At 48.5% G+C, this 26,329-nt stretch overlaps 1 protein-coding gene across 1 annotated transcript; it reads left to right on the forward strand.

Annotated features, from left to right (window-relative positions):
* The first annotated feature begins 575 nt into the window (after positions 1-575).
* Positions 576-26,329, forward strand: UFD1 (ubiquitin recognition factor in ER associated degradation 1). The gene is made up of 12 exons (XM_059139429.1): positions 576-733; positions 4,319-4,451; positions 4,820-4,852; positions 7,732-7,853; positions 11,034-11,164; positions 13,522-13,594; positions 18,322-18,390; positions 19,226-19,291; positions 19,532-19,579; positions 20,330-20,418; positions 21,522-21,603; positions 26,206-26,329. The coding sequence occupies exons 1-12, from the start codon at positions 731-733 to the stop codon at positions 26,278-26,280; spliced, it is 924 nt and encodes a 307-aa protein (XP_058995412.1). The 5' UTR covers positions 576-730; the 3' UTR covers positions 26,281-26,329.

Consider the following 26,329-nt stretch of genomic DNA (forward strand, 5'->3'; position numbering starts at 1 on the left):
GGGTCATATTGGAGGCGGGCACTAGCACTCCGCCATTCAGGCTGGAAAAGTCAGGCCGGCTCCTAAAGGAGCGTCATCCACAGGCAGGACGCAAGCACGGTTGCCCACTTCAATCCTGACTCCCATTTACCCACAAATCTGACCCTTGGTGGACATCTTTAGTTTGGGAAGAGAAGCTTATTGTCTCCCACTGGGAACTCCAGGAAAAAGAAACCTCGCCATAAAATAAATTCACTTATACATCGAACGGAGTCGTCAGTTTACTACTTCAAAAAGCTCTCGGCTTAGTTCGAAAGCTGATGTGTAGCTTACTTCCGCCAGCATCCTAGATGGCTGCAGCAAAAGCCGGGAAGTCTACGTGCATTCTGGGTAGTGTAGTCGACAAGGAGAGCGGACCTCAATAAATTCGTCTAGAGGGGAGTACTATTAAAATGTAATTTAAAATAATGATAAAAATTACCTTAGAGCGACAAAAAATAGGAATTTGTATTTTAGTATATACTCCAGAGAAGTTTTAGACCCTAGCGCCTTTGCCCGGCTTCTTTTCATTTGCAGCCGACCCCTGTCCTCCTCATCTCCCCCCAGGTCTCAGGTCCGGCACTTCCGGTGAGCCTCCCAGGGCGTCCGAGCGGAAGCGGCGGCAGCGGCTGCTGCGAGCAGAGAGGGTCGGCGGGCTCTCATCATAACGTTCTCTGGGCGAAGCGGCATCTTCGAGGCAGGGTTGTCCATCATGGTGAGCGCGGCCTGGCGGGGGCTGGGAGCTGGGGCTGGACTGGAGCCAGGGGCCGAGGCAGAGTCCGGCAGGGCTGACAGGACGGCCGCGGAGATGCCGAGTCACCCCGGCCGGGCAAGAGCCGGACCCTTGACCACGAACGGCCTTGGCTCATCTTCGTTGGTCCCGGGCACAGTTCGAATTTCCTCTCAGTTGGGCTTAAACTCTTTTAGGATGAAAAGGAATTTTCTACGTTTGGGTCCACCCATGGGTCTCACAAGTGCTAGGCATGTAACAGGTTTCCATAACACCAAATTAATGGAAAAGTTGCTGGGGGTGAGGAGCCGAGTCGGGGGACCCCCCCAGGGAGAATGCTTGGGGGCCATTTCCATGGGCGGGAACACTCAGCCCTTGCCCCAGTTCTCCTCCAGCGCGGTACTTCTGGGTCATGCCTCGGTTGTAATGACGTCTTTGGCTATTTAAGCGATTCAGTAAAGATAACAGTAGTAGCTAGTTTTTGCTGGCGCTCTTTCTTTTACACAGTTTTTAACACCCACAGTCCCTCATTACTCCTCATCCCATTTAATCTCTACAGTGCCTTTGGAGGTAAGGATGATTATCATCATTTTAACCGTGAAAACACCCAAGGTTTAAAAAAGTAGTTTAGATCAGGGAAGTGGGAGTGGAAATTTGAAGCCAAGTGTGTCTGGCCACAAGATTAGTCCTGTTGCCATCGTACGGCATTGCCTCAATGTCACTTGTTTATTTTAGCAAAAAGAAGTAATGGTTATTAGGTTTTATCCGAAGTATGTCATTGTTGAATCATGCTTCCATTCTCAAGTTCATCCACTTAAACACGTTGAATACCTGAGAGGTCTAGGCCATATGCTAGGTATTGGGATTATAAAGGAAAGTAGGACTTGGGGTTGGGAGCAGCAGGGAGAGGCAGAAGGTCAGGTTCATGGGTGGATTGAAGGCAAGTTGTTAGGGGTGTTAAATACTTTGTGGGGCTTTTCTAATTTAAGAAGGAATGAAAGCAAAGAGAAAAAATGGCTTAGATGGGGTGGTGTAGTGAAAGGCTACGGGAATCCCCCACTGGTCTGGTCTGCCTTCACATTTGTTACCCTTCTGGCCAAGACTGTGGAACAGAGTTGTGCTTAAAAGAAGAGATAAACCCTTGAAAACTACTATGCTAAAGCTCCCAGGGATTGAAGAGCCATTTGAAATTCTAAGCAGGAACATACCGTGTTTGTATTTCAGGAAGATCACAGATTCATCTTGCAAATTTTGGAATTGCTAGTAATAGACCTTATCAGTAGATGGCTTTCCCTCTATTTAATGTGTAATTGGAATCCAGTCAAGAAATAGTTGTTCAGGGGTGCCTGGGTGGCTTAGTGGGTTAAAGCCTCTGCCTTCAGCTCAGGTCATGATCTCAGGGTCCTGGGATCGAGCCCCACATCGGGAATCCCTGCTCAGCAGGGGGCCTGCTTCCCCCCTCTCTCTCTGCCTGCCTCTCTAACTACTTGTGATCTCTCTCAAATAAATAAATAAAATATTTTTTTTAAAAAGGGAAATAGTTGTTCATTATGAGATGTTTTTTAAAACTTGTAAAAAACACATAAGTTTACCATCTTAACCATTTTTAAGCATAGATTCTGTAATGTTAAGTATATTCACGTTGTGTATATTGGATGTCCAGAATTTTTTAATCCTGTAAAACCGAAACTCTGTACCCATTAAACAACAATTCCCACATTTTCCCCTCACCTGTTCCCTGGCAACCAACATTTTACTTTTTGTCTCTATAAATTTGACAACTCTAGGGATCTCATATAAATGAAATCAAATAGTATTTGTCTTTTTGTGACTGGTTTTTTTCACTGAGCATAATGTCCTCAAGTTTCATCCATGTTGTAATATGTGATAAGATTTTCCTCCCTTTTAAAGGCTGAATAATATTCCATTGTGTGTGGGTAGACCACTTTTTTTTTTTTTAAGAATTTATTTATTTGACAGAGAGAGATCACAAGTAGGCAGAGAGAGAGAGAGAGGAGGAAGCAGGCTCCCCACTGAGCAGAGATCTCGATGCAGGACTCGATCCCAGGACCCTGAGATCATAACCTGAGCCAAAGGCAGGGTCCAGGTGCCCCTAGACCACATTTTCTTAGCCTTTCGTCTGTTGATGGGCACTTGGATTGTTTCCACCTCTTAGCTATTAGTAATAGTGTTGCTATGAATATTTGAACATGAGATAAATATCTTTTCAAGAGCCTGCTTTCAGTTGTTTTGGATATGTACCCTGTTGTGTAATTTTACATTAGTGGGGTTTGGGAGGAGGGACATCATGGTAATGGCAATACTTTGAGAAGACTCCAGATTGCTGTATAACACGTTTTCTAAGCCTCACCTTAATCTACATGTTAAGACCTGGGATAGTACCTTTTTGGTGGCGCTATGCCTTGAATTTACTTATTAACATGACGGTGTACCACAGTGTTACAACATGAGAGCACCTTGAAGGGGCACCAGTCCAAACCCTGGGCAAAGCAGGGAAGGTTCCTGGAGCAAGGAAAGGATGGTCATGGAAGCCAGGGGAAGGAGTGCAAACACCTCATGCCTGTTCTTCCTCTTGTCTGGAATGCTGTTTCCTGTTTTTGTTTTTGTTTTTGTTTGTTTTTGCCTGGCTCCCTCCTGGCATTCAAGTCTCTGCAGAGTCCCTTCCTGACTACCCACTTAAAATAGCATTTCCAGGCACCTGGGTGGCTCATTCAGTTAAGCATCCACCTTCAGGTCTGAGTCCCATGTTGGGCTCCCTGCTCCATGGGAAGTCTGCTCCTCCCTCCCTCTTTCCTTCCTCCAGCTAGTGCTCTGCTCTCTCCCTCACTCTCTCAAAGAAATAAATAAAATCTTAAAAAAAAAAAAAATAGCATTCCCAGGAGCTCTCTGTCCCTTACCCCGTCTTGCCCTCAGAGCATTGATCAGCACCAGACACAGCAGGCATTTACTCTTGTTTCCTTTGTCTTAAATGCCAGCTCCTACAGGGTGGATGTTGTACCTGTTTTGTCAATGAGCAAACAGCCTAGACTGATGTTCTGCTAGTGATTAGATTAGAGCCTAGCAGATAGTGGGCACTCAAATTTTAAAAAATAGATTTTTTTTTTTAATTGTTGAAGAGGGAAAGTGTTCCAGTTGGAGGAACCAGGTGTGGCAGGTGTAGGAGATTGTGGACCATAGTAACGAGTCCCTGAGGTACATGTGAGGTCTGGCCTGGATCCTTGCGTGAGGGGCGAGAGACTAAGAAAGGTTAATGACAGGCCTGACGTGACCAATTGTATATTTTAATAAGATTGAACCTTCTAAAAGCAGTGGGATCGAGACGGGAGGGACGAGATTGGGCAGGGCTGAATGTGTAGAAAGATCTGAGATTCCCATCTTCCGGGGAAGTAAGTGCTTCCAGCAGACTGCTGTGCTCCATCAGGATTTTGGTGCATCTTGTTCTTCTAGAACATTCGGTCGTATTAACTGCCCTGACTTGTTTGGGCTTTCGACATGAAGAAATGTACCTTTGTTCTGTTCTAACTCCAACGTCTCTTTCCTTCCTTGTAGTTCTCCTTCAACATGTTTGACCACCCGATTCCCCGGGTCTTTCAGAACCGCTTCTCCACACAGTACCGCTGCTTCTCCGTGTCCATGCTTGCAGGGCCTAATGACAGGTCAGATGTGGAGAAAGGAGGGAAGAGTATGTGCTCGTTTTTATTTTGAATAGTAACCTTTCCTGCCCTCAACCTGCAGTGCTTATAGTCTTCAGTAGCCCTTGTTTTGCATGTGTAACCAGAAGCTAGTTACAGCGATACTCTTACTTGCCCTAGACTTGCTAAGGGGGCCTAGGGTGGGAGGGAGAGTCCTAATTATGGCTAATAGCTATTGGGTTCCCCAATAGCTGAATTACAGCGAGTAAAATTCTTCATGAAAGACCATGATGAAATGCTGGCTACCTCACAAGTATCATATCGTATGTTTTAAAGATATGACAGAAACTAAATTTTGGCTTTTGTTCTGCCTTTTTAATTTTATTTTCTTAATGTTTTTAAAATATTCTTTCCACAGTAATTATGCCGCCCTCAGCTCTCGATCAACTCAGTAAGTATTTTCTCCATGGCTGGGGAATCGAGGTTGTTTAAGTGTGTACATCAGAAACTTGGCACATGCTCTTCGGTATGTCCGGACATAGGCGACCTTCATCATTTCTGGTTGGGAATTGTCCGTGGAGGGCGCACGCTGGACCTGAGAGCTGGGCCTGCAGATGCCCTGGCAAGGCAGTGGCCAGCTGTCCAAGGGCCAGCAAGTACTCAGTTCTAGGTCCCTCCCCTGTGAAGGGGGTTCTACTCTTGTGAAATACTCCACTCCCCCCACAACCCACATATACACCTTATTCGGATCCCATCAGGACTAAAGGAAAGTTGGAGCACCAGTGCTTTTTTTTCCACCCTGCTGAGGCATCATCCTGATGCTACTGGCTGGGTTCACTAGGTTTTTTCCTAAAGGAGGCAGTGGGCTCCCAGGAGGGTGCTGTGCAGCAGACTTCTCATCTCTCCCCCAGCTCCAGGCCCGAATTCCTAGCCCTGTCTGCTCCTCTGCATTGAAAACATAAAAAACTGAACTCTTGTCTGCTGCCACTCTCATCCGGTCCTTTCTCTCATAGCAGGAGTGAGAAAGTCCCATGGGTGTGAGAGCGGCTATACTTCCTCTTTCCTCAACCCTTCATCTTGTGAGAACAACCCATGGAGACCTCAAGCCCCCCAGCCATGGGCGCAGTCAGTTCCTTTTGAGATTCACTGGTGTTTTTTGGTGTGAATTTCTCTTATCTGAGGCAGGAGACGGTGGAGGCCACCAGAGGGCAGGTCCACACTCAGTGTCTGGTATAGTGGTGGGGGGTGGGCAGCACCATTGAGAAGGGGTGTGGGTCTGGTGCATTCCAGCTTGGGCTTTGCACCTGGCCTATAGACTAGTGACTTGGCCTCTGAACTTCAGTATTCTCATCTTTAAACAGGGACACACAGCAGCCACCTGTCAAAGCTTCTGTATGGCAAGAGTTCCTCCTCCCAAGAGGGTGCCCAGTGGGAGGTGTGTAAATAGCCCAAGCCCATGTGACACCAGTCAAGTCTGGAGGTCACCTTTAGCCGGCAGAGCTAAATCAGTGCTGGCAGCGGCAGTGGCCACACCCGGCGGAGGCCTGTAATTCTGGCCTCTGCACAGCCAAGGGGTTAACAGACCCATGGGGTTCATAGCCCCATCACAGAAATGGAAACAAGGTCCCCCAGAGAGCCTGCTTTTCCATTTGAGCTGAGCCAGGCACTGAGTGCCAGGTGTGACCCTTGGTACAGGTGTCTGAGAAGAGACTCGGATTGGGACAGGGGGCTTAGATCAGCGTTTGGATCTCTTAAGTCATGGAAGAAATTTTGTACAAACGAAATCTTACAGAGAGTCTTCATTTATAAAAGGGTCACTGCTCAGTTTGGAGGAGGTGAGATGGGCAGAGGGCTCAGGAGCCCCAACGCACTTCTCTAAATCAGAAAATGTGGTGTAAAAACCACCAGACTGAGGAGCACAGGGGTTTCTTCCAACCACAAGAATCTTAGCTCCTTGGCTGGAGCCTGATCTGCTTCACAACCCTGACTGACCACTGTTCTGCTTCACAACTCCGCAGCTGACAGGTGCACTGGGGACAGAAGCCCTGGCCTCTGGGCCCTTGGCCACTGTACTCCAGCCTCCAAGTCACCCTTGGTGATGGGGCAAGAATACCCATGCCCACTGCTGCCACTTCTGGAGGCTCTTCTCCCCCATCTCTGGCTTCCTGCCCAAGCTTCTTACTTGATCTGCATCACCATAATTTTCAGGGAGATCCCAGGTGGAGTCTGCCATACCTCCTGCCACTGAATGGAGTTTTTGTGGCCACATCTGCTTAAGCTGACAGGCTAAAGTGAGCTTCGGTGGTTAAGCCTCAGACCTGGGCCTGCAGCCTGGGTTGAATTCCAGCACTGTTGCTCCTGGGCTTCTTGCTGACTGGGCATGTTAGTTCCCCATAGATAAAAGGAGTAACGGTCATTCATACCTCTCTGGTCTGGAAAGAGTAAGCGAGAGTCTGGAATGTAGCAAACACTTGTTACTTGTCACTGCATCAGTCTGTGCCAGACCCATCCCCAGATCCCTGACTCTTTTGCGTGTCCTGCTTCACACTGCCTCCCCCTCCTGCCCTCTTGGGTTTGCCTGCCTCTGGCTGTCCGTGCAGCCTGGTCTCCGGACCACTAGAGCAAGGGCACGTACTGTGTCATGACCTTGCTGAGAGCACACTTTGACGAATGCTCCCACCCAGCCGAGTGCCTGGCCCAGCCTCCCTCTCCTCCTGACCACACTCACCCGAGTTTCACCTGATGGCCAGCCATTCACAAACTGCATGGGCTCCCCTTCTTCCATGCCTTTGTTCAGGCTGCTTCCTCTCTGGCCTTCCCTCCCCAGCTGGTCTGCCCAGGACTCACCTGGAGACCTGACTGCAGGAGTGCTGACTCCCCCATGCCACCCTTCCCACTGCACTGCAGCATCTTGGTGCACGTGTTTCTTTCCTACCCACCTTTCTAAGTAGAAACCTCTGCAGGTGGGGTTTTTGTCCAACATGTTGGACAATTATTAACAATTAATTAATTGGCAATTAAATTATTTACGAACACACGAGTTACCATATTACTTTTTAAAGTTGGGATTTCTGAAAACCTCAAGCGTAAGCCAGTACTGTTTCCCCAGGTGACCAAACGTTCCTGCGCTCTGGGCCAGGTGACGTGCATGGGAGGAGTGTGGGCAGGCACCCAGGGGCCTGAGCACCTTGTAGGTCTGCCTGCTCTGGGCAACTAGGCCCTGTGGAGCCATGAGGGGCATTCAGGGAGGCTGATTTTCAGAGGAGCACCTTTGGGGAGTAGAACTTCTCCCTCATAGAAGCTGTGCCTCAGCCTCTCTCTCCTTTTCAGGCCGACTCAACATTACCTACCCCATGCTGTTCAAACTGACCAACAAGAACTCCGACCGCATGACGCACTGCGGTGTGCTGGAGTTCGTGGCCGACGAGGGCATCTGCTACCTCCCGCACTGGGTGAGTGGGGCCTGCTGGTCTCTGAGAATCTATGGCCTATCTCAGGATTGGGGCCCCTTAGGAGGGCAGCCCCCAGTGTGTGTCAGGACTACAAGGATGGGATGCAGAGCAAGGCTTTGTGTGCTGAGGGGTGGTCTTTTCTTTGACAGTTGATCTGCCGATAGCCCAGAAACCTCAGCCATGCTCTTTACCTGCCATTTCCTGTGTAAGGCTTTTGTAAAAATAATAGAGCAGGAGTGTTTTTGAAGTGGTCTGAGTACCGAGTTCTACGTTTTAATACATCTGCTCCCACTTCTACTAATTTCTCCCCAGTTCTGTCACGTGTGGGTATGTACACGCTCGTGTGCTTCCATGCTGTCTGTAACTGAGTCCTTCCAGAGCACATCAGTTCCTTGCCATAGAAACAAAGCCTCTCTTTTTTGCCTTTAGACTTTCTCTTGAGCCTGGGTTCTTCCTGAGTGCCAGGCCTGGCCAGCCCCCTCCCTACCAGGAACCCTACGCTCACATCTCACTTGCTGCCTTACCTCTCCTATGTTGTTTTCCTAGCCTCAGTCCCCCAAGGAGCTCTTACTCATGCCTCAAAGCCCAGACTCAACTTGCTTCCCTGTTCACTTGCTCTCCCAGCACTTGCCACTCAAAACCTTGCCTTATTGTTCTGTGGGTTTACAGGTGCTCCTCATGGGCATGAGGCCTTGTCCTACTCATCAGATAGAGTGCTGTAGGTGGCTGAAGTGTTGGGCACTGACAACTTCCCCAGGTCATTCTCGATCCTCAGAGCCCCTTTGTGACTCTTATGAAGAGGTAAAAGAGGAGACAGTAACCCAGGGAAAACCATACAGATATAGCGTTTGGGTGGCCCCTTGTCCAGGTTCTCAGACCGTTTTGGATCAGAAAACTGGTCAGATCACTTTTGTTGAGGAATTTTGTATCCCCTGGGAGGCTTCTTTAGATAATGTGGACCTGCTTCTATCTGGGCTGGTCTTCCAGCTCTTGGCCAGCATGGGTGGTTGGCCTGGGGTTTCCCAGCTACTGCTGGGATCAGAGCTAGCCTGAGGATCTTTCCACCTTCAGTGGGTATGTGAACAGGGGCCTTCTGTTAGCTGCTTGGTGGCCTCCATCCCACCTGGAGCTCCCAGGTTTCTTGAGGGCAAGTCAGCCTGGAACAGACTTTCTTCTAGCACCTGAGCCCTCATCTATTGGCCTAGACCAAGATCTTGCCCAGGACACAGGGAGCGTGTGGATGGATGCCTACTGCAAGGTGCCTGTCATACTGCCTGTGCCCCATGGTGACCAGTGCCTTCCAGCGGCTTGTGCACACAAGGAGCAGGCCAGCCCTGGAGCAAGCCTCCTCCCTGCTGTCGGGGTCTTCCATCAACTACTCCCCCCCCCCCCCCAAAAGTCCTGTCTGAGCCTGCTGATTCAACCACCAGCAGGGCACCCAGGCTCCTGCCTTTCCTCCTTAAGCTGCCAATGGCTGTGTCCTTCCTCCAGCCATTGGTTAACCTCTGTCTTCAGTGGCAGATTTCCCTGTGAGCTTGGGCTGCAACAGACTGACTGCCAGTCCTTATAGCACTTCCCAGGAAAACGTCCCTCTCCAAGGTCACCAAATGTCCCAGTTACCAGGTCTGTTGCCTCTCCAGCCTGGTGAGCACCCTTCCAACGAGAGTTTGTGGAAACCTCAGCAGGCTCATCTGCGGGGCCCTACTCATTCTCCAGCTTTGCTCATGACCTCTGCCCACCTTGGCCCTGGCCTTCCTTCCTCTTATGTACATCTTGTCCTTGGACCTTTAGAGTCTTCTCCTCTAACTACCTCTGTGGAGCCTCTGTGGTCAGCAGTGCTGTTTGACAGTGCCGTCTGGGTTAAGTGTTCTTGAGGGGTATGATGCCCAGGACCAGCTCCAGGGCAGCCCAGTGTGGGATGGGGCTGGGAAGTGGGGCAGTGACTGAGGAACCAAGGTCAACTGACCTGATCACTGTTGAAGCCAGGGGTGGGTGTGTAGATGCTGGCACATGCAGTTCTGCATTTTCTTTTATTTATTTATTTTTAATCTACAACCCACTTTGGGGCTCGAACTTACAACCCGTGGATCGAGAGTCTCATGCCCTACTGACTGAGCAAGCGAGACACCATCCCCATTTTCTGCTTTTATATGTTTGAAGTTCTCTGTAAGAAACTCTAAGGGGTGCCTGGGTGACTTAGTCGGTTAAGAGGTCAACTCTTGGTTTCAGCTCAGGTCATGATCTCAGGGTTGTAGGATTGAGCCCCACGTCAGGCTCTGTGCTCACACACAGCCTGCTTGAGATTCTCTCTCCCTTTCCCCTTGCCCTTACCCCTGCTCAAACTCATATGTGCAAACGCGATCTCTCTCTCTCTCTCTCTCAAATAAATCTTGGGGGAAAAAAAACCCTCTAAGATAAGAAAAGCAAAAAAAGCATTCCAAGACATGCAGGGTTTCTCATTTCTGGCCTACCCTCATTGACCCCCCAAGTGTCAGCCTGGTTGTGGTGTCTTGATTTCCTGCCCACCAGGTACTCACAGGCCTATGTTCTTCTCTCTCCACCTTGTTTCTCAGCCAGAATCCACCACACAGGACAATTACATAGAGGTGTGGGTTGACTTGTCAGTTTTATATGACCCCCTGTAGCAGATGCCTCTGAGGACTCGTCACTACCTTGTGCCCTAGCTCGGGGGCCATTCCATGTGAGGTGAGCCCACTGGATGTCATCACTGTCCTGCCTCCATTGCAGCTGTTTACCCCAAGGCCTTGTAAGCTGGGTCTGGGATAGCTCAAGGAGTAGGGGCGGTGAGCTTCCATGGGGAAACACTTTGCTTGTAAGAGACCTAACACTGGTAGCTGTCCCTTCTAGGTGACCCTTCCAGTGGACCATCTTTTTTCAAAGGCTGGCAGAGACACCCACACTGCCAGCGGCAGCCTCCTGGTAGCACCCCAAGACCTTCCTTTCATGTCCTTGACTTGTGTCCTGGCTTGCTTTGTCCTCTTTCCTAATGTCAGATTACGGTTAAATTACCTGTCCTCAAGTCCTCATCTCAGACTCCTCTTCCAGCAACCCAAGAATGAGGCCGTCTGAATGTCGGACTTGGGCCTGCTGTATGTGTGGTTAGATGGCGCTGATGCTGGCCATTTCCAAGAGCCTCATGTAGATTTCTTCTTCCTTCAGATGATGCAGAATTTGCTGTTGGAAGAAGGGGGCTTGGTTCAGGTGGAGAGTGTCAACCTTCAAGTGGCCACGTACTCCAAATTCCAGCCTCAGAGCCCTGACTTCCTGGACATCACCAACCCCAAAGCAGTGTATCCTTTTGCGATAAGAAGGGTTCTTCTGGACAAAGGAGGGGTGTGTCAGCAGTCTATATATAAACAGCGAGCTTTTTGATGACCATGTGCCGGCTTTGAGGACCACAAATTCATTTGTGATTGAAGTTGTGGTTTGAGAAGAAGGGTATTTGGCTAGCATGTCCACCCTGGCCTTGCCCTGGACAGTTGTGCCAGGAGCTCTACAGGCAGGCCTCTTCCAGACACTTCTTTGAGGGCAAAATGGAGCCCTTCCTCCAGGTGGACTAGGGTACCTGGCACAAAGCTCACTGTGCTCTGGTAGAAGGAGACTGGCTGTTCTCCCTCCAGGCCCTACCCCAGTGGGCCCCCGGTGCCCCACCTCAGCCATGAGCACTTCTCAGCCTTACCTTTTACCCAGGGTTAGCACTTTGCACTCCAACCCGGTGGGGAGCATTGACAGAGTACATTTTCTGTCAGCAAGAAGAAAGAAAAGATTATAGGTTTTAGTGGTTTTTGGTATAGTCTCTGAATGTAAGCCAGATATGTATGTTGCTAATGAAAGGAGTAACAGGTGTGGGCAAGGAGCATGCTGTGAGTCCTCTATGGTCTAGACCTCTGGCTTAGAGGCCCCACCTTGGCTTATTCACATCATGTTACAGAGCGGTCACTCCGTTGCCTGTTTTTAAAAGGCTTGGAAAAAAAAACACAATTTAACAATACAGATAGGTAGACAGTTTTTAAAAAAAAGTCTCTTTCCACCGTCTCCCCCCGGTTGCACATCCCCATCACCACCCCAAACCCAGGAGCGAGCCTGCTGCTGGCCATGTCCTGGATGTGGGTGCACTGTGTTGTCTTCTGCTGACCGTGTCTGTGACAAGCCTGTCAAGTCCCCTATGACAGGGACCTGGACATGGTGGGGGTCTGGGGAGCTGTGCTCACTGGCAGTCACTGTTGAATGCTTCCGGACTTATAGGCAGGATGACATCCTGTGGCAAGATCTGCTTGCCCGGGTCCCTCAGAGTTCCACCTTGGATGTACTCACCTGCCTGGCAGGGCCCGGAAGTGTCTGCCTCCGTGACTGCAGCCCCTTACGGTTTTTCTCTGGTTTTCATGTGTGTTTTGATATAGACTTACCACATGGTTTTCAGAGGCTCTTTCTAGAGCCATGTTTTCAGAGGCTCTTTCTAGAGCCTCATGGTTAACTTTTTTAGCCCGTAGGGAAAAAGTGTCCGCATTGTCAGCTGAGAGGAAGTGTGGTGCTCCCTAGGCTGGCTGACAGGATAAAGACACTCATAGTAAAAGCCAGACTCAGCCCAGAGGCCGAGGGCACACAGAGCTGTGAGGCAGAGGACAGCTCTGCCCCTAGAGGCCCAGAGGGCTGGCTGTGACAGCTCAGTGCCTCTCGCCTTACCAGGGGAGTTAGGGCAGGGCACCCCAACAGCGTGGCATTTTATGCAAGGGGACAAAGACAGTATGCACAGAATACCCTTTACACAAAGCTGTTCTCATCTTGGAAGGCTGTCTGAGTAAGAAACAGGGTGAGAGGAAGAATAGGGATTCTAGTCAGGCTGAATCTTGTACCCTCTGTGAGACTCTGAAAGCCTCACATGCTGTCCCATGTCCCAATGCTGGGTTCTGGAGCCACAGTGTATGTGTGACCATTCTGTTTAAAATAATCCTCCGAATTGATGAGGATGACGTGGTAAAAATATTCTGTGTGAATAGGCATTACTCCCTCGCCTGGGCATTTGGACTACTCAGTTTCTAAGACATTTTTATTAATTATTATTAGAAAAAAGTTTATAGGTTACTTTTTCCTTCCTAATTTTTATTATTTTTTTAGTTTTCCTCTTTAAACATACCCCTAAAGTTGGGTTACCACCCAAAAGATAGAAACAACAAAAGTGTCAGAGAACATTTTTGATTTTTGAGGGGGCCTGTTTATCATACACTCTTTTTTTCTTTTAAGATCAACTTGTTCAGGTATAGTTTACATAGAATAAAATGCACAGTTTGATGGATTGATGAATGGGAACACTTGTATATCTGGAACGTTTCCATCTTTCCAAGAGGGCCTCTGTGCCCTTCCCCGCCCATCCTCACCCGACCTCCAGCCCTGGGAACTTCCCACTGCCTCCTGGCCCTCAGAGAGCTGCCTTTCTCGAGGGAACGCTTTGTGGCAGGTTCTTTCCCTCAGTGGCATTTGCGAGATTCATCCGTGCTAGGAGCTTACCCTTCCATAATTATTGCTGAGTCATATCCCACTGTCGGTGTTGTAGAAATTAATGACAGTGATTATCTAAACCTCTCACGGAACTTGTTTCAGATTTGAGGTACCGGTGTTGCCATGTTACCTTGACAGTGTGTGTCTACAGATTAGAGAACGCCTTGAGAAACTTTGCCTGTCTGACCACGGGGGACGTGATTGCCATCAACTACAATGAGAAGGTGAGTGTCTCCACCATGGGGCCAGCAGGGCCTGGAGTCCCGGTCAGCAGAGGTCACAGCCGGTGAGGACCAACAGTGTCCATTCTGGGGTTTGAATGGGGGTTCTTTTTAAGCAGAGTATGCCTGGCTTTTATCATGATGGTTGCCTGCTCTTTGTTTGTTTAAGTCCCCATGAGTTCATGTTTAGAGTCCTGTAGTAATTCATTCATCAGCTCTATTTGATTGATTTGATTGAGAATTGATGTATTGCGTTTTCAGGTGCCTGAGCTTCACGTTATTAGTTATATGTCTGCATCCCATGATGCCAACAGTGTTGATTGTGTCTCTGTTAAGAAGCTCTTCACTGCACCCATAATCTGAGCTAATCCCTTTGCTGGTCTGGGGACACAGAAACAAAGCAGCCTGGGTCCTCATCCTTGTGATTTGAGGAGCTGGCCCTACAACGTGCCCCAAGTCCTGTGGGGCACAGGAAAAGCAGAGCCTGGCTCTGTCTACGGACAGTGTCGCCTGAGGTCACCTCTCCTTCTCATGGGACCACATGTCCTCTTCCTCTTGTTTTCTTCAGCTCTGGTTTTCCCTTGGAAGCTCCCCTGGCACATGAATCTTTTGGGTCTGAATACCATATATGTTCGTCTGTGATTCAGTGCTTCCTAGCTCTCTAGATCTAGACAATGTCGCCATAAAGTAAAATGCTGTCTCTCGTCCTCCCGTTTCTCATTTGTATCCTGTATAAGTGACACAAAATTCAAGACGCTATCCACTTTCCCATTATCTGTGGCAACAGGTGGAGGAGAGCTGTCATAGTTGGCAAGCCTGCCCCTTTCCCATCTTGCCACAGGCATGGAGCACAGCCATGTGGACACCCTCACCCGCTGTGACAGTGGATGGTGACCCTCGTGGAGTTGCTGCCAGAGCAGACCTCCTGGTGCTGGAGAGAGAGCACAGCCCCTGCTCGGCTTTGCCCAAGGCCAGCTCCCTGCCCCTTAACACACTCTCCCGTCCCGTCATGGACTCAGGCTCTCACAACTGAGAACAGGTGCCCGTGGTCAGCTGCTTGCTCCCTTCATGTCAATGTAGGGATCCAGAGTGTTCTCAGTTTCCTTCTGTTTGAGGCATCCGTTGCTGAAAATCCTTATTTTTCAGTTTTGTGGGTTTTGAATCACACTTTGATGTTTTCTCGTAAACTAAAAAATAATCTTGTTCCCTTTAGCTAGTGGGGAACAATTTAGGTGCTCTCTACCTTAACTGAATACTTGAAGCTTTCATAATTAATTATGGGCCGCTTTAATGTAAACATTCTTAGTATGAAGGTAGTAATGCTAATTATAATCCGAATTGATGATAAAGGAGAATACTGAAATTTTTGCACAAAGAGGGAAGGTGAGTGGCATAGAAATGAAATGCTTGTTTGGACCTCTACTTTTGGAAGTAGGGAAGGGCCTTTCTGATAAAACCCAATTTACTTTAGGATAAAGTCTAGATTGTGACTGTCTTCTTGGTCTTGCTTAGAACATAGGAGGTTTTTAAGAATCTCTCTCAGTGTTGTCCTGTGTGCAGATGGCCATGCCAGTGTGTCAGTGAGCTATCAGAACTGGAAGCTTTCACATTAAAGTAAGGCCTTTAAGGGGCTTAAACAGATCCAGAGATGGATGTTGTCCTCATCCCAGGAGAAGGAACCCAGATACTAGTTAAACCCTCAGGATTACTGTAGATGGAGCAAGCAAACAGGAGTTCATAATAAAACCACCAGATTCCCAAGCAGAGACAAGAAAAGCAGACAGACCCTTAGCGAAATCAGTATCGGCGTTTTCGGGTTTTGTTGTCTTTTGTGGGTTTTGTAGTTTTTTGGGAAGATTTTATTTATCTGAGGGAGATCATGAACTGGGAGGGGGAGAAAGGGCAGAGGGAAAGGGAGAACCCACTGAGCAGGGAAGCCAGACACGGGGCGCGATCCCAGGACCCTGAGATCATGACCTGAGCCAAAGGCAGACGCTTAACCAACTGAGCCACTCAGGCGACCCAGTATTGGCATTTTCAGATGCAAACATCAAGTAATTACGTATAAAATGTTCAAAGAAATTTTTGTAAATGGAATCATAAAATTTAGCAATCAGCAAAAGACTACCAAAAATAACTAGGCACATTTGAAAAAACAGTCAAAGAGTTAAATAACAGCTGATAGAGAATTCATGAAGGGCCTTAGAATTCTACACAGAGAGTCAAAGCCATGAGCGCAGGGGAAACTAGGGTACTGGGGATCCTGAGAAAGTCACACGTACTCAGTGAAAATGCCAGCAGGAGAGGACGGAGGAGTGTCGCTGTTGTGAAGAGGCAGTAAGGGAAATTGCTTTAGAGCTGGCCTTCACCCCACATTTACAGGGAGTATAGTGTATATCCATCCCATAGGGTGAGTTGCAGACACCGAATAGGATATGGAGAGGTAGGCAGAGAGAAGGTACTTAAAAAGAATGGTAGCTATTATAGCCTAAAATAACAGAAAACAGTTGACCCTTGCAGAATATGGGGTTAGGCCACCCAGCCCTGCACAGTGAAAAATCTGTGTATAACTTCACACTCCCCAAAACTTCACTACTAATAGCCTACTGTAGACCGGGAGCCTTACCATAAACAGGAACAGCAAATTAACACACGTAGTGTAGGGTTGTGTGTCTTAAACTGGGCTGTTGTAGTAGAGTAAAGCAGAGAAAAGAAAATGTTACTAAGTGTCACAAGTGAGAGAAAACAGGTTTAAGGCACTGGACTGTGAAAACTCCCCGGGTTAAGTGGACCAGTGCAGTTCAAACCCATTGTTCAAGGATCGACTGTATCTCCAAAGGAGGACGGAAAGGAACTGTCACCAGTCATCTTCATCTTTAAAGAATGAAAGCAATATCAAAATAATTTCAGATTAATAAAATCCAAGAGAGTTTATTTACCTGTGGAACTTGAAAAGCATGAGCTTCAGGAGTAAGCAGTATCCTAGAAGGAAAGACCAGTGTGCCAGAAGGAATGGCAAACAAATAAACTAGCAAATATGAAGTAAATTTGGTAAACATCCCACATAAAGCAGAAATAATATTTAACATGTGAACCTGAAACAAGGACATCCCAAATACTGGAAAAGATGAATGAAAGTGTTCTCTATTTGCACTCCAAGAGAATATTCAATCAATAAAAATACCTAGAAACTCTCTGTACATGTTGAAGGTTTAAAAACATTTTCAAGTGACTGTTTTAGGGCGCCTGGGTGGTTCAGTGGGTTAAAGCCTCTGCCTTCAGCTCAGGTTATGATCCTAGAGAGTCCTTAGATCGAGCCCCCGCATTGGGCTCTCTGCTTGGCAGGGAGCCTGCTTCCTCCTCTCTCTGCCTGCCTCTCTGCCTACATATGATCTCTCTCTCTGTCAAATAAATAAATAAAATCTTTAAAAATAAATAAATAAATAATAAAATGACTGTTTTAGAGGCAGCATGACCACACAAAAAACTAAAAAAAGTCACAAGAATTTCTCTTTACTGCGTGCAACGTAGTCTAGTGTTTCTGTTGTGCTCCTTGCAAGATTTTTCTTTCCCAGCTCTGGTTATGACACAGTTGGCTTTATGGCCCACTAATCAGCTGTGACCTTCAGTTTGAAAGCACGACTGTAACAAAATGAGAACCTGTGGTCCCAGCGTTGACGGATATCTTGGCAGTATTGGTGGTAGTGTAGACGGGATGGCCAAACCGGTGGACCTAGCCCAGGTATTGAGTGGAGAAACCGGGTTATATCCACACAGTGGCACGTATGCCTTGCTGCTTATCTTCAATAAATAATGAGGACACTTTATTTTTTAAAAAGGTTTTATTTATTCAGAGAGAGATCAAGCACGCACAAGCAGTAAGGGAGGGGCAGAGGGAGAAGCAGTCTCCCCCTCCGAGCAAGGAGCCGGACCAGGACTCAGTCACTGGACCCTAGGATCATGACCTGAGCCAAAGGCAGATGCTTAACTGGCTGAACCACCCAGGGGCCTCGTGAGGAAATTTTAGAAAACAGGCTGGGGACACAAAGCCCTCTCACTTCATTAATGTTTAGGGTTTTTTTTAATGCTGGGACTCTCCAGACTGTTCTTTAGAAAAGCAAGGCATACCCTAGCTAAAAAAACAAAAACAATGCAGGAAAAAGCAGATTCTGCCACTTTCAACTCTTGCCCTTCAGGGCTTTTTTATGTTTGTTACATACTTGAGATCGACTCAGACACACAGCAGTGTGACTGGTCTTTAAACTTCTTTTCCTGTTGGCTGCATAGTATTCCACTGGTGACTTAATTTCTTTATATATGAACAAATAACACTCATTTAACTGATTTATCGGTAGGTATTTTGAGCATGCACTCTCATTAGTCATAATGGAGAGAGCTGTCTCAGAATTTTCTCTTGGGATGTTTAGCTAATTACTTACTCAGAATAAATTCCTAGACGTGAACTTTCTGGGATAAAGGTTGTGCCTTTTGCAATTTGATGCATAACTACCCTGCCTGATTTGAACCACTTATAGGGAACAGCCTCTTTTGAGTGATGGGAAGGCATCCAAGCAGGCAGCCAGCCCCCTCGTCACAGCAAGAGGTGGCGGCTGGGGGAGGGTGTCAGGGAGGTGAACAGCATGTCCACAGGAGCTAGGCAGGGAGCCGCAGTAACATGAGTGGGGACAGCCCACGAAACCACGCACCTGATTTTTGTGTTTTGCCCACAGATCTATGAGCTGCGGGTGATGGAGACGAAGCCTGACAAGGCCGTGTCTATCATTGAGTGTGATATGAACGTGAGTACCTCTGCTGCCTGCAGTATGCTTGGGCCAGGGGAATATGGGCAGTCAGTGCCCCACCAGGGTGTCATGCAGCCCCTGGGACTGTGTGTGTGACAGAGGCAGAAGAAGGTGATACCAGAACACTGAGAGGAGGCTGCGCACCTGGCGACCTACCTGCAGCCAAGAGAGGTGGCAAAGCTGTAGCTACTTCTGAGGTGGCCACACCCCAAGGTGGCACTGCAGACATGCCATAGCGTGGATATTTTGGAAAGCCAAGGAAGCTTATTCAGCTTCTGTGTAGGAAGCAGCTAGTGGTACCCACAGTAGGCTAATGGGTCTCCAGGGAACGCTGCCGAGCAGGAGGGGACAAGACAATCTCAAGAGGTTATATTCTCTCTGGTTCCATTTGTCAGCTACGTTCTTGAAATCAGCAGGACTTTAGAAATGGAAGACATAGTGGTGGTTGCCAGGCATCAGGAGCAGGCCAAGAGAGAGGCAGGTGTGGTTATAATGGGACAACTTGAGGGGTCCCTTTGAGGTCGGAACGATCCAGTGTCTCAACTGTGGCATTGGAGACACTGACCTATACTTGTGATAAAACTGTGAGAACTTAAGTGGGAAATCTGAATGGGAGGGCAGGACAGTGCCACTATTGCCATTCAGGCAGCGATCCTCTGTGATTTTATAAAATGTTACCATTGGGGAAATCTGGGCAAAGTATACAGGGGCAGCTTTCTGTCGCATTGCTACCACATGTGAACCTATGGTTGTCTCAAGTGAAAACACAAATGCTAAGAAAGCCTCAGTGCCCCCATATCTCAAAATTGTACTCTTCCCTTTGGGACCACAGGTGGACTTCGATGCCCCACTGGGCTATAAGGAGCCAGAAAGACAAGTCCAGCATGAGGAGTCTACTGTAAGTCGTTTGTCCGGCGTCCCCCCGCAGCCCTGGCACTGTTTGCCCACTTCAGTGATGGGGCTTCTGTGGGAGGGCATCCCGCGCATGTTGTGGCAACAGACACGTCGTGATTGGCCTCTGCTGATGCTGACACGGCCATGTGCCCTGCTCCCAGAGGACAGCATGTCCCAGCTGTTGGGGGTGCAGGGATAGCAGTAGCAGTGAGAGGCTCATCACCCGTCTTTCTGTCCCCATCAGGAGGGCGAAGCTGACCACAGCGGCTATGCCGGAGAGCTGGGCTTCCGTGTGAGTACCAGGCCACAGTTTCACTTTCTGTGCTTCCGCCGTGCCATCTGGGTTCCTCTGCAGGGATGTGGTTTTTGTGCACGCACATATCTGGTGCTTTCTCGGTGACGTGGTCCTTCACATCCACTTTGTCCTGGAATCCTCCAAACAATTCTATAAGGCAGGCCCCAATTTTTCTTCTTTTTGAAGATTTCTAACCTACCAAAAAGTTAAAATAGGACACCCTTCTCTTATATTCACCAGAGGGGACCACATTCTGCTTTATCTCTGAGAACATGACTCTTTGAAGGGAAGTTGCAGCTGACCTCCCAGCACTGTGGCCAGCCAGCCTCCCTGGGAAGCAGGTGGAGATAACCAGGGCTCTGGCACCAGGGTATTGGGAGGCGGCAGAGGAGTCAGGCCTGGAAAGCGGAGCTGAGCTGTTGCAACAGAGGCCTTAGCCCACCCTTAGGGCACCGAACTCGGTGGTCCTGCAGAGGCTAGGGCCAGAACCTTCAACCTGTCCTTAGCTACTGGCTGCCTGTGTAGGGAGGCTGTGTTTGAGCAGTAGGCTCCTTTCATCTCACAGCAATCCCCTGAGCGGCTGTTGGAAAGTTCTTGGCCTACCGTACTCCAGCAGCTGGGGAGTGAGGGCTTCAGTCCCTAAGGGTTCTGGGCAGCACCTCCCCCATACATCCTGGCAGCAATCTCTGGCCACAGGATGTGTGTGTGCTCATCAGCTCTTTCGCACTCTCCTGCTCCCTCATCTAGGCCTTCTCTGGCTCCGGGAATAGACTGGATGGGAAGAAGAAAGGTGTAGAACCCAGCCCCTCCCCAGTCAAGCCTGGAGACATCAAAAGGTGGGTTTTTTGTCATCCTCTAGGGAGACTCTGTGCCACGTTCCTGGGCTGGGGCTGCCTAATTCAAGCTCCGGAGACAAAGCCTGGACCAAGGAGGCTGGTGGTATGGACGACTGGCCCCTGCCTGCTCTCCTCAGTGGGCCGGAGGACCACCTGAGCCTGTGTTTCCCCAAGGGGTTTCAGTGGGGAGGAGATTGGTGCCCTGCCTCATCCACCAAGCCTCTCCCACTGTGGTCCAACCTCCGCCCACCTCCAAGTGGTTCCTGATCAGCTTGCCCTGCTGTTTCAGGTCTTTCTGGTTCCTGTTTAGTCATCTCTCTATTTTCCTGTTTTGTGACTTCCAATAATTGATCAAGTCCCATTATGTCAACTTCCCTCGAACAGGAGGCCGGAGCTGCCTTAATGTGTTTTTTGTCATTTGGCTCAGGGACTCTCAGAGCAGGTTTCCTGCTCTGGCGGTTGTCATGGAGGTGGTGGGGATGACATATGTCACCTGTCTACCTCGTGTATTAGAGCAGAAGGAGAATGCTGGGTGTGTGGTTTTTTTGTGTGTTGTTTTGTTTTTTTATTATTTATTTGTTTATTTTGAGAGAGAGAGAACACAAGCTAGGTGGAGAGGGAGAAGCAGGCTCCCTGCTGAACAGAAAGCACAACATGGGGCTTGATCCCAGGACTTTGGGATCGTGACCTGAGCTGAAGGCAGATGCCTGACTCACTGAGCCAGTGAGGCTCCCCTGGAAGTGTGGGTTTTTACCCAGTCTCTTAAGAGAGCATAAAGAGTTTAATGAGAATATAGCCCTTGCAGGGTCTGTGAGACTAGAGAACAGAGATGGTAAAGGCCCACCAAGCCTCCACAGCAGGCCATGCATCAGGTCCACAGGCCTCTGCCCCAGTTGCCTTCTGGTTACTTCAGAAAGGAGGCTGGGAAGCACCAGAGGGCTGGCCAAGCCCAGAAGGGGTACAGTGCTATAGCCCAGAGTGAGTCGCCGGGATGACACTTGCCTCTTTCTGCTTGATTTTCTCTCGATGGTCAGGAACGAACTTTAATTCTTTTCTCCCACAACTAACATTTTTCCATTTTTTTTTCTTCTTCTCCTTCACAGAGGAATTCCCAATTATGAATTTAAACTGGGTAAGATCACTTTCATCAGAAATTCACGTCCACTGGTCAAAAAGGTTGAAGAGGTAAGTTTATTTCACTGGTAATGAGCAGTTTGGTTTGTTAGCAATGACTGGAGAGTTCTTCCCAATCTGAATGAGGCCTGTCATATCCCCCCCCCCCGCCCCGTGCCTTGGGCTCCCCTCTCCCTGGTACCCTGATTGTCCTGTTAAGGCTGTGTTAGGGGTGTGCATAGGCCATAGCTCTGGTGACACCTGGTAGTGCTGATCAGTGTCATACCAGCTCACAGAGTTCTGACCCAAGTGCCAGGCCCCATGCTGGTGCTTTGTACTTAACTGTTTAATCCCCAGCACCATGGTATGTGGAGGTGAGGGCACCCAGGCCACAGAGACAAGCTCCTGACCACTACATGGCTGCTTCTGTGCCACCACCCTCCAGACATGGCCTCCCCTGGCCCAGAAATTCCCTGTTACAAGAAGGGAAGGCTGCAGATTGGGGCAGGTGTTGGCAAAGGGTATGTTCCCAACTTGTGGGCACTTCTTCTGAGTGTTGGAAACCAGCTCAGAAAACCCAACACACCCTACTGCAGATGCCCCACACCACCCAGCAGCCATGGCCATTGTGCTATGTATTTCTAGAACACCAACACTTTAGATCCACCACTCTCCTGGTTCCTCTTCTCAAAGGCTCAGTCTCTTGGGCATCTAGGGTAGGCTAGAGGGCAGATGTTCTGTGAGACTATTCAGGATGGGCGGCTAAACAGGACCAGTTACTGGCTAGCTCCTGCCTGCTGGGCCTTCACCAGCCTCTTGACCACTGAACTCTTTCCCTCTACCTGGGGGTGATTGGGGAACGTCCAGGCTCAGGGGAGCAAGTGTGATCCTCAATGAGACCTCAGCCTCTGATTCCTCCTTGAGTGCCTTTCCAGGCCTTTGCCAGCCACAGGCTGGGGCTTGCTACCTCAGGCCTAGAGGCCTCAGCAGGGGCTTCCTGCAGGCTGACTTGTGATCTGACTGTGGGAGATGAGGGGAAGGGAGACCAAGGCTGGCAGGCATAGCTGGAGCTGTTTAATCCAGAAGTCCAGTCCAGAAGGAATGGACGGCTGATGATGGGATTGAAGGCACACACTTAGATCTACCCCATCCTGAACCCCCACTAAAGCTGTGGCACAAGGTAATAAGGTAATAAAGACATTGATGAGAAGAGGAGGCAACTGCTACAAAACTTGAAAGCCCCAGAACAAAAAGACAAAGAGATAACAGACCACAAGCCATGGAAGCTGCATCCTGAGCTGCCTGTGGAGAAAGCCAAAAGGCCGATTGGTTTAGATAGTAGAGCCTGAAAGGTACCTCTGGAAATGGGGGGCTAAAGATGGAATGTGTGTCACAAAGAACTTAGAACCGCAGCACTCCTCCCCACCGTGGGGCTGTACCTGCCTGACCCCAGGAGAAGGCTGGAGGCTTATCTTCCGGAAGAGGCATTATGGTAGGTCCCTAGATAGGGGCCATCAACACAGTGGATAGCAGGACAGAATTAAAAGAATGAGTGACAGTTTGCATTCTGAATTGTTGTTGCCCTCGGTGTCCTTCCCTTGCTTGCCTCCCATGCTGGCTACCAGGGTTGCTCATTGCAGTTGGAGGAGTTTTCTCTGGATAGTCTGGCAACCCCCGAGGAATGTCCCAGCCAACTTCCCCAGTGTGGAGACTGCAGTCAGAAAGTTTTTACTTTCTTTTTTTAAGCACAACATTTTTTTTTTTAATTTTAAAGATTTTTTATTTATTTATTAGACTGACAGAGATCACACGTAGGCAGAGAGCCCGATGCGGGGCTCGATCCCAGGACCCTGGGATCATGACCTGAGCTGAAGGCAAAGGTTTTAACCCAATGAGCCACCCAGGCGCCCCGGGAAAGTTTTTACTTTTTGAAGAGTTCTGAAAAGAGATTAGAGAAACCAAAGGGTCAGGAACCATTAGGAAAATAATTTTTCCCAATGCAAGGGCATTAGTTTGCAGCCAGGAGGACCTTCTGAGTGTCCAGCCCATGAATGAAAATAGCCCCCTATCAAGGCAAAGATCTAAAGCTTCCAGAAGGAGGAAAGAGGTTATACCACTGATTAAGAACAGCATCATTTTAGTGCAGGATACAGGAAGCTAGGAGATAATGGAGTAGCTTCTCCAAAATTCTGAGAGGAAACTTTTCCAAAACATTCTGTACCCAGCTCTTACAGGCTGGATTGTGTTCCCCCAAATCTTTTGTTGAAGCTCTGACCCCCAGCACCTCAGTATGTGATCTGTATTTGGAGATAAGGCCTTTACAGAGGCAATTAAGTTAAAATGAGGCCAGTAGAGTGGCCCCTAACGCAGTCTGACTCTTCCTATAAAAAGAAAGTTGGATGTACAACGGAAAAACCATGCAAGAACATCACAAGAAGGCAGCCATCTGCAAGCCAAAGAGCAAGGCCTCAGAAGAAACCAGCCCTGTCAGCACCTTGATCTTAGGCTTCCATTCTCCAGAACTATGAAAAACTAAATGTCTCTTGTCTCAGCCGCCCAGTCTGTGGTATTCTGTTACGGCAGCCCTAGCATGGTAACACCAGTCAACCTGTCAGGTAAAGTGAGAGGAGAAAAAGCAATCTTCAGCCATGTAGGATCTCACAAAAGGATATTCCTGAAGCACCCTTTCTCAGGAAGTGTTTGGAGGATGTACCCTACTAAAATGAGGGCATAAAGTAGAAATAAGAAAGACCTAGATCCAGGAAACAGGGAGCCGTGAAGCTGTTTGCAGCACCAAGAGGATGGCCACAGAGATACACCTTCAAACAGACATAACCGGGGCGCCTGGGTGGCTCAGTGGGTTAAGCCTCTGCCTTCGGCTCAGGTCATGATCCCAGGGGCCTGGGATCGAGTCCCGCATTGGGCTCTCTGCTCAGCAGGGAGCCTGCTTCTCTCTCTGCCTATTTGTGATCTCTCTCTCTGTCAAATAAATAGATAAAATCTTAAAAAAAAAAAACAGTTTACCAAACAGACATAACCAGCAGGATGCCTGCTGTGAGGAAATGTATGCAGAAGAGAGAAATCAGACACAGGGACAGCGGGACAAACAGAAGGCTCTGCAGGAAAGGAAGAATGAATGGCACAGCTATGACTCAGATGTACATGGTCGCCACCACATAAAACCGTGTGCAGGCCCTGCCAGCGATGCACTCCTGTGTGGGGGTGGGACAGGGCAGGTGCAGGGCTGTGTATCAGGGAGTACAAAATCCTCTCCTTCCATGGAGAATGCCTCTCACTGACTAACAGTATAAGCTCCTTAAAGGTACCTGCTATTCTCAGTTGCAAAAAACCAGGCCCTGTTGCTGTTGGTGGGAAAATAGCTTAATAGAATGTTTCTGAGGGCCTGTTAGTGACTGTATTATTGAGAGCCTTAAAAATACGTGCAACACCCCCCCCCAAAAAAAAGGAAAGAAAAAATTTAATTGTGCAGGCCTTTTATGGTAGAATAACACTTCCAAGAAAAAAATCAGAGTTGTGTGCAAACACATGAAGCTGCTCACTGCCGCTTCCAGTCGGCAACAGGAGAAGAATTAGGCACAAACAAGTCAGCTGCAAGAGATTGGGAGCAGGGGACAACAGTCGAAAAGGACTGCTACCAGGAGCAACTCCACTGTCTCACTTTTATTGGATAGAAAACGATAGCCAACAGAAGGATCGATGAAGGTCAAACGTTTGTCAAGTCTTGCAGGCAAGCAAGGAGGAGGATAAAGTTTATAGTTAAACAAGCACATTCAAAGGACTCATCTAACAACGGGCGCTTCTGGGAAGAGAAAGGAGCGATAACGGAAAAAGGAAGCAGGTGGTTTTCGTTCCACCTTGAGCTGACGGGGCATTCCCGGGTGCTCAGCTTTCCTGAAGTAGGCGGCGTTCTGCCCTGGGTGGGCCGGGCATTCCCGGCTACCCGGCTTCTGTGAAGGGGTGGCCTTCCGCCCTGAGCGAGCGGGGCATCCCCAGCTGCCCAGCTTCACGGTGGTATATCGTCCTTCTCCTCAAAGACCCGTTGCCAGTATATGTTTTTCTTAAGGCCATATCTAAATGCGCTTGGCAACTAGTAAAATCCTCCGGGGGTTACAGTTTAAGTAACAAATTGTTCCGAGGGGCAGCAGCACTCACCACAGCAATTTAAAATACCCCAATCTGGAAGTAATATCCAATGATGAAAGCCTTCCTCTCCTGGATGATGGAATTCTCTGTAGCCTTTAGAGTGTACTAGAAAAGAAATTCATCAACTTGAGACTGGGGAAGTATGGGAATAATTTACATAAGCATATATAGTAAAGTGGCCGGAAATATTTTTGAGTGGTGGAGTTATCGATGATTTTTCTTTTGGGGGTGTGTTTTGCATTTTTTACATCTTGAAAATAGCGGTGCTTCTGCAGAAGGATGTACATTCAACCTGAGAATAAAGGATGTGGTCGAGGCATAGTTATAATTCTCTGGTTTCGTTTCTTAATTGAGTAGATTATGATTTCTATTTCAAAGCCATTATTCAAAGTATTATGAATAACAGGGAAGTAAGGGACACGGGTGGCTGGCACATGAGTCAACAAAATCAAGTGTTTATTCTAAGCCTCCAAGGAGTTTCTGAAAATAGTATTTTATCTTCACACTCAGGATGAAGCTGGAGGCAGATTCGTCGCTTTCTCTGGAGAAGGACAGTCGTTGCGTAAAAAGGGAAGAAAGCCATAAGTTGGGACTCTTGGCTGACTGGAAAATAAAATAATCAATTGCAACATAA

Source organism: Mustela lutreola, chromosome 11, assembly GCF_030435805.1.
Source record: "Mustela lutreola isolate mMusLut2 chromosome 11, mMusLut2.pri, whole genome shotgun sequence".
Lineage (NCBI taxonomy): Eukaryota > Metazoa > Chordata > Mammalia > Carnivora > Mustelidae > Mustela > Mustela lutreola.